Source organism: Girardinichthys multiradiatus, chromosome 10, assembly GCF_021462225.1.
Source record: "Girardinichthys multiradiatus isolate DD_20200921_A chromosome 10, DD_fGirMul_XY1, whole genome shotgun sequence".
In the NCBI taxonomy this organism is placed as follows: domain Eukaryota; kingdom Metazoa; phylum Chordata; class Actinopteri; order Cyprinodontiformes; family Goodeidae; genus Girardinichthys; species Girardinichthys multiradiatus.
In genome coordinates, this window is record NC_061803.1 from 22,820,978 (window position 1) to 22,833,267 (window position 12,290).

The 12,290-nt window shown below is 37.6% G+C and overlaps 2 protein-coding genes across 4 annotated transcripts in view; both read right to left on the reverse strand.

The window, feature by feature from the left end:
* mpp2b (MAGUK p55 scaffold protein 2b) overlaps positions 1–5,142 on the reverse strand; it is a 129,144-nt gene extending 124,002 nt beyond the window's left edge. The window contains exon 1 of one of the 3 annotated variants that reach the window (XM_047377495.1): positions 4,818–5,142. The gene's annotated coding sequence lies outside the window, so the exon portion shown is untranslated. Of the gene's footprint in view, positions 1–4,782 lie in introns of all 3 variants that reach the window. The other 2 variants (XM_047377493.1, XM_047377492.1) reach the window with 2 other exon arrangements.
* A 109-nt stretch (positions 5,143–5,251) lies between these two features.
* On the reverse strand, positions 5,252–7,890 carry LOC124875434 (peptide Y). Its single transcript, XM_047377600.1, has 4 exons — positions 7,757–7,890; positions 7,403–7,590; positions 5,684–5,764; positions 5,252–5,528 (listed from the first exon to the last, which is right to left on the reverse strand). The coding sequence occupies exons 2-4, from the start codon at positions 7,588–7,590 to the stop codon at positions 5,504–5,506; spliced, it is 294 nt and encodes a 97-aa protein (XP_047233556.1). The 5' UTR covers positions 7,757–7,890; the 3' UTR covers positions 5,252–5,503.
* Positions 7,891–12,290: the final 4,400 nt, after the last annotated feature.

Here is a 12,290-nt window from a genome sequence, read left to right on the forward strand (position 1 = left end):
AGGGGGCTTTAATCTCCCTAAATGAGCAGGGCTATCAATAAAAATAATAATGCAAGGTTTTCTTTTTATGTTAAACCTGACTGTGTTATTGTTTGATAGAAGTTCTAGCCCTGCTCATTTCCTCTGCGATGCTCCTTAGATGTCAGGCATTAGGACCTAGGCGGGGTCCTGAATGTATGTATCTGACTTGAAACCCGTATGATTCGACTGAATTGACTCGAGACAACATGTGTTGTGAATTAATAAAACTGAATTGAACTTAATTGTCAGAATGAGTTGCTGTCATTAAAGACTAAATGGGATATTATCTCTGTTAATGTAATGGCACTGATAAATCCTTCAATTCATTGACCAGGTATAAAAAAAAATGGCTTTATGAGACTGAAGGAGACACTGGAGACTGACAAAGGGAGGCTGGGTGACTGGGGTCAGTAGAGCTCTATAGGTTGAGAAGTTTGTGTGTTTTTCAAACAAGTTGCATTGTGGTGGAGTCTAGGCGCTACGGCAGAGCATAAACTCAAATATTTCATATTTAGTTCTGTACAATCTTAACTTTCTGTATACAGCACACAGACCTAATTATAACTATATGTAGCATAAACATAGCAGCCTACACTGAGTGCAAAGCATATGAACTAGAGGTGGGACACAATTAAAAAACTGCTTCCCGGGTGCGGCGCGACCACAGGCCACAGGCCATAGTCCTCGAACCTTTGCCGAATGTCTCCCCCTCTCTTTGTCCCTCCTTCCTGTCTGCCTACTATCAAAAATAAAGGCCTCTAGTGCCAAAAAAAGAAAAAAAAACTGCTTCCCTTATTAATTAGTGGCTTCATAAGGAATTAATTTTGTTTTATAAACTTGCACAATTTGACACAATAAGCAATGTTTTTCTACTTAAATACATTTTGGATGATGACTGGATCAATGAATAGACTTAAAAGATTTGGACTGTGATGATGTGCAGCAATTTCTACCTTGATTTAATAATAACTGGAATGTTGTGGTTCATCCATTCGTATAGATCCAGATGTAGTTACATTCAAATTGTCATACTGCATGTAAACCTGCAACTTTACACTTCATACTATTCTAAATCATGAAAATATGTTGATGAAAAAAGTGTAATATTTATATGTTTTACAGAACAGATTTCTGCCATTTAATGCTACATTTAGAAGTGGTCAGCCTCTCTCTCTGGGTCTTACAATCTCACCAGTGCATTGCACTTCATAATGTCGAAATGTGACTTTACATCCAATAAGTGAAATATAAGTATCTTAACAAGCCTCACTACCCAGTCTGAGTGCTGCATACTTAACCAAAATGCAGAAAAAAAGTAAAAAGGAATGTGCTATATAACTGGTAGCTCATTTAATGCTGCATTCACTTGCAGTCAGACATCTGACATTTACTCCTTTAACCACTAGATCAGATATCATGTGTTTACATTCGACAGTGTGATTAAAAGCATTAGTTTCTTCAACAAGTGATATTGACCCACTGTTCTAGCCAACCTTGCCCCATTTAATTGACCTTTACACACAATCAGTTTTGCTGAACTCTGTTAAGGTATCATCAAACATTTCACCCAGGTTAGTCTGGACTTGGACCGTGCCATTATAACAGCATGCTGGAATAGCCGCTGAAACACCAGTAAAGTGAAGAAACGGCACCGAGGAGGATCAGTTTTCAGGTGCTTTTCAGGTATGATTTAAATCATTTAAAAGACCTGCCAAGGAGCAAATCATTTAATTTTATGCTGGTGCAAAACATATAGTAAAAAAAGTCTTATCCCATGTAAAATTCTTCTTCCATTTCACATTTACTACTTTATGTTTGTCAAGCAGATACAATCCAAATAAAATATATTAAAACTGTTATGTAAACCAAAACACTTGAAAATGTTTTTGGAGTCTGAATACTTTTTGTTAGATATGGTATTGTTTGCCTTTTTTAAAGCTTTTGTGGTCTAGGAAAAGTGTTTTTATATATACAATTGGTCGAACGAACTGATGGATATTTTGGTTGTATGGGGTGGATTGGCTTTATAGAGCCCCTTTGCTTTGGCTGTGGCTGTTAGAAAGATTTCTTCTGAAATGGAACATGATCCGGACCTGTAACTAAAATGTTCCTAAAGACAGCCCCAGCAGATTACAAAATTTAGTTGATGTTGTAAAATATCACTCAGACCTTCAAAGCATTGAAACTAAATGCTGTTATGGAGACCTGCAGCACTGTATTTAAAGTACTCTGTCTGTGCCAACAAATAACTTCTCAAGTACAATAAAATCTACTTACTTGGTGCATATGGATAGCTCTTTCAATATTTCTAAATGTGTATTCAATATCAGAGGAACTGTATTAATTTAATACTTAAGGTTTAGACTTTATCACATTAAATTATTCAATGTAATACTCTGGTGGGAAGAAAAGATCTAGAGTAAATCTTTTTGAATCAAGGATATATTTTCAAAGTCTAGAGGAAGCAGATGTCTTAAATCTTTAAGGAACTGCCTCGACTAAAACATTTCTGTCGAGGTACATCCAGGCATGATGATCTTAACTTCAACCTCCAAAGCTGTCAAAGGCACAGAAATATAGTGAATTCATCTCTTCAAAAAGAACAAATTGATAAGGCAAAGAGATCTCCCACAGAGGGCTGCACGGTGGCGCAGTTGGTAGCAATGGGTTCGATTCCCAGCTGGGGGTCTTTCTGTATGGAGTTTGCATGTTCTCCCTGTGCATGCGTGGGTTCTCTCTGGATACTCCGGCTGCCTCCCACAGTCCTAAGACATGCCTGTTAGGTTTATTTGTCACTCTAAATTGCCCTTAGGTGTGTGAATGAGTGTGTGCATGGTTGTTTCTGTGTTGCCCTGTGATGGACTGGCGACCTGTCCAGGGTGTACCCTGCCTCTCGCCCATAGACTGCTGGAGATAGGCACCAGCTTCCCCACGACCCACTATGGAATAAGCGGTATAGAAAATGACTGACTGTTTCCCAGAACACATTCAAAATAAAAACTGTTTTCTTTAATAACAATAAAATGAATCTATATTGCACATCAACCACAAAAACTGGCCTAGATTAAAATATTGTATGCATATGTTTTTTTATCTGGCTAACATGTATTGGATTTTACCTAGCATTACATAACAAATATGACATACTCATTACCAGGCTATAAATTTATTTCAATAAAAACTCAGACGTGAAAAATGCATAAAACAAATTCAAAACAGTCATTATTTACCAGTCAAAAATAAAACCAGTTATAAATTAGAGGAATTATTAATTTGTTCAAAAGGGGAATCAAATGAGGTCAGTTCAGGGGTATTTGTAATTTTGTGACTGACTGTAATCACACATAGGTAAAAAATGTATCAGAAACTATTTTATGATGAATCAAGCAGGGTGACATTAAGATTATGGCCTATATTGAAAAGGTGTGCATTATGCTTTAAAGCCAGGTCTGTATCAGGAAAACAAGTCTGCCCAGAACAATGATCAAATATGAAGCCATATGTTCAACAGGGGTGTGGTACAACTTATAATTTAGACAAATGGTAAATGGACTGAATTTATATTGGACTTTTCCAGTCATACCGACTACTCAAAGCGCTTTACAGTAGAACTATGTTCACCCATTGACACTCTCAAACACAGTTATACACCAACTCTTCAACAAGTGACAGGACACTAGAATCAAACCAATGACTTTCCGATTGCAAGAAGACTGCCCTTCCTACTAAACCACATTTGCACCTGAACCTATGCACCTGATTTTCGTGTTTAAATCTTGATTTTAAATGGGACTTTGAAAGGCCAAAGGTAACATGACATTCATGACCATCCATAATGTACAGTATGTAATCTATCTATGGCTGTATTTTTGCCTTCTTTTGAGCATACAAATTCCCGATTAAAAAAAAAGTGGAATGTAATTGAGATGGTTTTGGATGGAACATAAATCTAAACATAAGGTAATCCACGTAGCTTAACGCTTTTTCAATACATTTTGCTGGCTCAAACTTAAATGTTTAATTTGGATATTTTATAGTAAACCCCTGCGATGGACTGGCTACTTGTCCAGGGTGTCTCGTCTTTAGACCGCTGGAGATGGCACCAGCCCCCCGACCCTGTACGGAAGAAGCGGGTATATTAAATGGTTGGACGGAATTACAATGACATGAAACTGACATATTTTTATGTCTTGCTTTTCACTTTAAATCCGCTCTCCTCTGCATATTTTATACTACAATCTCTTGCAGCACGTGCCCTTCTGTTGCTCCGCGCGCTCAAACACCTCTGCCACCTTCTCAGAATGTGTGGGCATGCGCAATGGCTTCAAACGGTGCCATTCAGCCTTTGTCAGCATGGAAATGAAACACAAACCGCGTTCTGTCTGCCTCGGATTCACGACAGTTGCGCAGATGCAAACATACAGGGAGGCCGGTTAGCTTTATAATAATTAGAAGTTTCTTCTGATTGGGAGAAAAAACAGCGCACGAGTCTGCCGCGTGCGAAATGTTCGTCACCTCGAGACGCAATCGTGAGCTTTGACAGTAAATGATTCTGATGGTTGGTAATGGGATTTCTTTACGCGGACCCTCAAGGAGACTTATGGAACAACAAATGACGTCAATAATTTAATTAAGAAACAACAAATGTATGTGACAGTTGCCACATTCTGATCAAGGTGAAATGCTCTTCTTGTGAAGCTGTAGGAAAGCTACCCACTGACATAAACTGAGCGCGACGCTTAGCGACGGCAGAATACCGACCTGCCGAAGCGCTCACCTGCCTTCTCCCCGGGTACCTGTATCCGGATTGTTCCCGCCTTTGAGATGCAGCAGGACGGTCAGTGAGATCACCAGTTGTCGCCTCTCAGTTGCTGAGGCGCTGCAGAGCTTTTGTGTCGTCACTTCAGCAGCAGCCCACACACACACGGAACGAGATACCTTGCCCCTCCTAACGGCTCCATTAATCAAAGGAGCCGCCTCTACGTACTTATCCGGTTTCCAGAGGGAAGCCCAGAAAGCGTCAGTGATGTCAAACGCCTGTAGATCTGTGCGAAGTTTAGGTCTGTCTGCTTGCGTCGAAAAGAACCCATACAGGCGCAGCAAGGGAAGAGACAGACTCACAAATGGTTGTAAAAGCCCGCTCCAAAGGATTACGGTGACATCTAGCGGTAGTAAATTTAGCTGCACTTAAGCCCCCCCCCCCCAATAAAAAAAAAACACAGAGCGCCACTATGTCAAACATTTTTTTAAATTCCACTCAGATCTTTATTGTAAAGAGACTTATAGATAAAAATTATTTACAATTTTAGAGAAAGAACAAATACATACTGACCGAAGCAAACGAAAAGAAACAGAAACACTGATTTGCATGCACATTAAATATTGAGACTGTGTCCACTGGCCAGTGCAGGTGCTCTCTTGAGAAATGTCTTGATTGGTGGGTTGGGAACTGGGTGGCTGGTTCGGTTCAGTCTGGGCTCATTTACCATGTGTCAACATAGTCAGACCTGCAAGACAAAAAAATGCAAAACCTGAGATCAAATCTTTGTTCACGCTTATATGAGACAGGATTGCAAGCAACCCTTATATGAGATGGGATAACAACTACGACATAAAGTTCAGTTCAAAAACAGCAGGAGTTTGAATATATATAATTTCTTACCGAGGCTCACCATCTTGATTGGAGTTTGCACCAAACAGCAGCCAAGCCACCGCCTCCTCAGGGGAAGATCTCTTTCCGTACCTAGGGGAAGAAAACCAAACACCTGCATGTAATGACCACAATCAAACATCGGTGGGAAAGTCACCAATTGCGTCCTTCTCTTTGCTTTTCAAAGACCAGTAGCATGACCCCCATCAGCCCTGCTATGAATTTTAACCTTGGGAAATATTTATTTTTTCAACTTTGCTCATCAAGCTGCAAACAAAGGTGGGTAAAATGCACATACCCCCATGAAAGCCTTTGTGCATCCCCTAGCAATCTTCCACAGTCCAATAACAAGTGAGATGTGCAATTATCTGAGAACAAAATAAGGGTTTTCAAGTTCACTGGCTGGCAAATGGCCTGGTCTTTTCTGACTTTGTCTGCAGATGTCTTTTGGTTGAAGAATAAACCCTGCCTCTGTCAGAGGCGTGTGGTGGCTGCAGCCTTTCAGTACATTGGCAGTTTAATTACAGAGGAAAGGGGTTAATGCTAAAACTATACACAGATTCCATCACAGGACAGTTACACAACCAGAAAGCTAACAGAAAGTTCTGGTTTTATTTAGTCTTTTTACCCAGAATGAAGCAGAAGGAAGTATTTAGGATGTCACAACAGTAGCATTGAAGCCATCCATCTTGTCCAACATCAGTGTTTTATGCCTCACAATTTACTGATATAATGGCATGACATAAAACTACTAACCCAGGAGTGTTTATTTCTGATAGGAAGTTAAACCCTTCATTTAGGTTTTTAAACAGCACTTATAAAGTAAGGTGAAGCAATCTCTCAACAGAAAGACATTTATGCCCCCGAGGAAGTTAAGGCTGTGATATGGGTAATATGGCCCTTTGACCAGAGCAGCATGACCCGGGGCCTACCATGAGGTGATAAAAAAAAAGGTATGTCAGTTATACCTTCCCTAGCTCCTAAACAAGGTTTCTATTGCTTACCTTCATGTGCAGTCAAAGGGACTTAAGTTGGTGTCTGATATGCAGAATATGATTTGCGCTATAGTTAAGGGCCATTTCTGTTTATTTAAAGGAATCTGGACTACTTTGATCATCTGTATTTCAAAAATCTTACACATTTAGACTGGTCAGATCTCAAATGGATTATTCTACTGTTTGAAACACAACTTCAGAATTATGAAAAACGCATTCTCTTGTAAAAATATGTTTGGACCTCCTTAGATTGAGACAAACCTGAAAAGCAGGATATATTGTCTGATCGAACTTAGACAGACTTATTGTTGCTTTAAAATACAGTGTGTGATTTGTAAATTCTCAATGTGAAAAGGGGGGTCCTTCTTATGTAACCAGTTATCCAGCCATCCAGACCCATTATTAATATCAGAATAATATCAATATTTTTACCTCTTGTTTTCTGAGGTAAATAGCAAAAGGTTTGTTTATTTCTTAATTTAAAAAAAATTGTTTAGTTATCCATTTATTCATTCATTTGTCTGTTTTTGCAAAATATGTTGTGGAAGTAGGTCGTGGGGGGTATGAAACAAACCTTCCTATCTTTACTTTTTAGATTATTTCCTGGCTTCTTTAAGAATCAAATAATCTGTGTAGTCTTAAAATCATTTTGTTCTTATTTTCATTAAATAAACACAATGAAAATATGACAACAGAGCCTTTAGTTACATTATTTGCCCTTATCTTCTTGACTGACCTCTGTCTGGTAATGAGGTTGACATAATGCCTGACAGCTGCGTGGTACTTGGCCCAATCCTCCGGCGAAGCGTTGTTCCCGGGGCTTTCGGGTTTGGGAGGGTAGGCGTCCGCGAAACTGCTCCAACACACCAGCAGGCAAACGACCAGAGCCGCGAACATCACCCATGATCTCAGCATTTTGGCCATCTAAAAAAAATCAATCTTGGTAAGGCTTCCAGAGTCAACGTAACTTAACAACTAAACGACAGATCGAATAAATAAACTGAGTGAAAGTTCAGCATATAACACGACAAAAGAAAACTTTCCAAAAATCAACCATCAGTGAACAGAGTGAAAACTTAGAGAGACTTACAGTTTGACTTGTCCTCTGATTCAGTCACCGCGGTGGTGCTCCTGTTCTCTCCTCTCTGGTCCACAACATTATATAGCGTGGGACCAATACCTTTCGCGGACTAAGGAACATTTAACCACACCCCTCGCTGTACGAGCAGCGCGTAAAACGCATCGTTATCTGCACAAAACTTATCTGGTGACGCTCAAAGTCGATGATCACTGATATGGATTGCATATACATCAGTGTATTTATAACTAAAGTACGTAAAAAAAAAAAAAACAACATTTTAATAAAAAGACAAATTTGCGTGTAATGAATGTAAATGTGGCGAAGTGTGAGGCTTTGACAATCTGAAAATACTGAAATCAAATATTCGAGGTATTTTACGCGAACTAAGGAAAAAATAGTTACAATATTATTGATGGAACATGAATAATGATTTCAGCACCTCGGACAGCGCAACTTTATGGAAAACCAAGATGCGCACATAAATGGATTCAGTGGTATTGAATTTAATGTGATTGCCACTTCTGGCACTGAATATAACTGGATCTGAACTGCACCTGTTTTGTTTTTAGGCGACATGCCCCTGAAATGACTTCCTGTTGTGATTTGCTACTGTGTAACATAACTGATTAGAAAGCAAGACAATCCAATAGCAGGCAGTGGTGGTTTTTGTATGAATAAAGCCCTGGTCGAGCTACTCAGTGCTCCCTCATTCCCCACCGTCCTCTCCCTGTGGCTCCATACACAACAAATACACAGACAAGGTCCGCTCTGGAAAAAGACCCTCAAACTATTTGATGTGTCATTTATCAGAAGCTTAAAGAATCAAAACTAAATTTTTGTTCAACGTTGGTCTTGGGCTTTTTACCTAAAGAGGTAGGTTTTATATATAGATAGTGAAATAATTAATAACTGTTTTATCCCAAATAGAATGAAAGGTTTTAAAATAACGGTTTATTATTATTTTATTACTATCTCTTTAATAGGAATAACAATAAAGGGTTTTTAATATTTGTAATCAGTGAAGAATAATTCTGTCAATTCTAGATATTGGGCTTTTTTAAAACATAAACGAGGAATAACCAAAGAATATGTGACACTTTTACTTTTTAAATATAAATTGAACAAATGACGGTTAATTAGTAGGAAATTAATCTCCTACAGGAATTATGTGTTTGTTATGTTGTACTCATCACTAAAGCATGTATTATTCACCTGGTGATGAAGCATCTGAAAAGGCAATAGTCTGAAGCCAGAAGAGGCTACACAGAGGTAAATAATACTGTTCTGTTTGACACATACACTTAGTGAAACAGGTGTAGAGAGTTTTATGGACAGTCATTTGAGATCCTACTATTGCCACATTGTGTTGATTCACTTTGATGATGAAGCCTTAGATAACATTTTACCAGTTTGCATTACATAATCAACTGAATTTCACCATATTGCATGATAAATATGACTGAATTGTACGGTATGGAAAAGGATCTGAATCTGACTTTATGACTAAATTGATGTGAATTCAATCTGGACAGAATAGGATTCTGTATAAATGGATATGCATTGGACCTGTTTGTCTTCTTAAGTGCTTTGAGATGACATGCTTTGTGAATTGATGCCATTTCAATAACCTAAACTGAATTCAATCAAGCATCACTAATATTTCATGTAGCATTTTTAAATTCAGGTCACCATAAACAGGTTCTAATGGAAGAACTTAAAAGGAAAATAACTCAGTGATGCATTTTTTCCCTCCATAAGGATTCTGCGAAAGAGACTTTGTACACAAATACCCTTCAGGTATGAGCTGCACACACTCAGACCACATTTACAATACAGCCATGATGGTAGCTCCTGTTTATCTAGACTCTTCACGGTCTGCTGTTCAGTCTATGACGCCTGAAACCAGCCCTTATCCACCAACTACAATGTCTTTAAATGAGTATGTGTGCAAACAGGTGGGTCATTTTCATAATGATGCTGATGATTAATCCAACATTAAAAGCAGTAATACGTCTTGAATTTGTTTATCTATGTATTGTTTATTGTTACATTCAAATTATTATGTAAAGTTCATGCATTCCATTATTTTTAGCTGAATTCAAAATAATCTATTTCATTTTGCTGTTTATTCAGCTTTTTTTATTATTTAAAGGTTTTTGGGATTAGTTTTGCACAGTTTTAAAAACGGGTTCTTTTTGTTTTAAACATTTGAAACAATTACCACAACTATGCCCATTCAGTCAAACAGCCCACAATATTTGTAAAATTAAACAATTTCTTCCAACTGCCACTTTTCTTTTAACATTTTACACACGGATGTGCAAAGCAGCGCTAAATAAAGATGTTTTATGTATATCTGGTGTTTTTCAAGGATTGACAGGGATGTCCGATTAATGTTATACTACAACTGTGATCACTGATAAATTCCTGCTCTACTGGTTAAAATCCCTTAATCACTTTAACTTATTCCTAGGTAAATATGGAGTCCATTCCACCTTTAAGTTTTGTCCTACATTAAAATCTAATCTTTAAAATCTAAAGAAGGGGTCAAATTATTGGTGAAATAACATTTTAAATACTGGAATAAAGCCAAAAAGATTTTTCTTGTGCTCTTAACAGAATGTCCCACAGACTGGTCCCTCTGTCCATCTTAGATCTTTCTGAACCTTTAGTCAGGCCTCCCTCAGCATCACTCCATGCTTTATGAGATTGTTAACTAGTTTGACAAAGATTTTTATTTGATAAAGTTGGTTCTTTTTCCTCCATCTCCTCTCTGTACCTTACTTCTTCATCTACCTGCTGATCTGTCTCATTTCGTTTTGCTCCTCTGTGGAATCCCTCTCTCAATCTTTCTCTTCTTCACACTCCTTTCACTGTTCACTGTTGCTAAAACTTGCGAACTCATCTGCTGTCTTTTTTGGTGTGTTTTAAATGAAGCACTCCATTGTTTGGACAATTAGTGGATGTGTCTAACCACTTGTTTTATACTTGTGGTAAACTGAAAAGTATGTTCTTTGAAGAGGCCAAAGAGAAAGATTGTGATATTTTCTGTTTAATGTGAATAAACATGTTTATTGTTCTGTAAAAAGTGTAATGCTGGTTTTTTACCTATAATTGTGTAAATCTGGTATTGTGCCAAACATTTCCATAGTCAATAGCTTAGCTGTTAGCTAAAGGTAAAGGTGTGTAAAGTTTCCTTTTTAATACCAAAATTTGTTCCTGTTGGTAAAACATTTGAAATCCTAGCCAAACATTTTAACTTATCCACACAGTTAAAGAATATAGTTTATTGCTTTCCATCAATCTTGGCAGTTGTTTTTAGATGTGTTTAAGCCTGATAAATGTTTCTGATGTAATTAACTATCCATTTTTTAAAATAATTTATTTCTGGTGTCTAATTCCAGTGCACGCTAAATTGTTATTTCCACTCTAGGTTAGAATTGAACATATTAGTAAGGATATCTTTTCCTTCCACCTCTGAAGATTGAAGTTATTTCCTCTGTGGAAATGAATGTACAATGAATTCACATCACTAATTTACTGCTTGATCATAGGTGTAAGAAAGTGATCAAATGTGGATTTAGAAAGTAATTTTACCTGTTTCACATGAATAATTTCCTTTTGTAACAGTTTTACCAACCATTGCTGTTTCTCATTTGTTATTGTTGTTCTGTTCCTTTATTTGCTTCTCAACTGAGATTACCTAACTGTGTCTGCATTTAATCCCACCCTGTTATTGTGGTTTATTATGCATGCAGTTTCTTTAATTGTTCTTACATTGTGATATTGAGAACACATTTTTACACTGTTTTGCCCTGGGTACCCATATTGTAATGTCACCAGTCAATCCAAAGGTTGCATTTGTAAGAATCTAAACAATGAAGCCACTGGGTCTCTCTAACAGAATGGATGATCCGAACATCTTGAAGCTGTTAAACCAACAGCCAGACCATCCAGTCAAAATGAAACCTCTGTCAGTGTTTAGGAGTTACTTCAAAGTACATATCAGCATGCTCTGTGCTGTCCTGCTGAGCTCCCAGTGGAAAACATGACAACCCCCTTTAAGACGTTGTTTATAGAGCTGCAAAAAACAATGGCTTTATCTTTGTCTGTCCCTAAGCCCCTGTCAAAACACACACATTGATTCCAACATAAATCTCAGCTGACAGCCTCCGCAGAGGTGAGGCCAAAGAAACGTCCAATTAAAGTGAAAAAGGCCACGTTACAAATGCTGTAAGTGGAGTTTGGTATAACACATTGATTATACTCACCATTAAAAGATATCATTGTGCATTAACTTAGATTAATACTAAGGGACAATTAGTAATTTGAATTGATTTTTACACTTTATAATGTCATTATTAATGAATAAAATGTAAACAGAAATTTATAAACCATTACTTTAGTTTGTTGGTGGAAGTAACGTATTTATGTCCATCCTGGTAATCACGAACTGCCATCAAAGTTTGTCCTGAACATTTGGTTAATGCTACTAGAGTAATCAACCTATCTCCATTCCTACTACATACCATAAAATTGAATG

What these genes read in the sequence shown, in the direction of transcription:
- LOC124875434 (XM_047377600.1), bottom strand. Translation starts at nt 7,590, where the DNA reads ATGGCCAAAATGCTGAGATCATGGGTGATGTTCGCGGCTCTGGTCGTT. An exon ending in AACCTCATTACCAGACAGAG is followed by an intron (nt 5,765 to 7,402) that starts GTCAGTCAAGAA and finishes TTCTTCCCCTAG; the next exon opens with GTACGGAAAGAGATCTTCCC. An exon ending in AATCAAGATGGTGAGCCTCG is followed by an intron (nt 5,529 to 5,683) that starts GTAAGAAATTAT and finishes TTTGTCTTGCAG; the next exon opens with GTCTGACTATGTTGACACAT.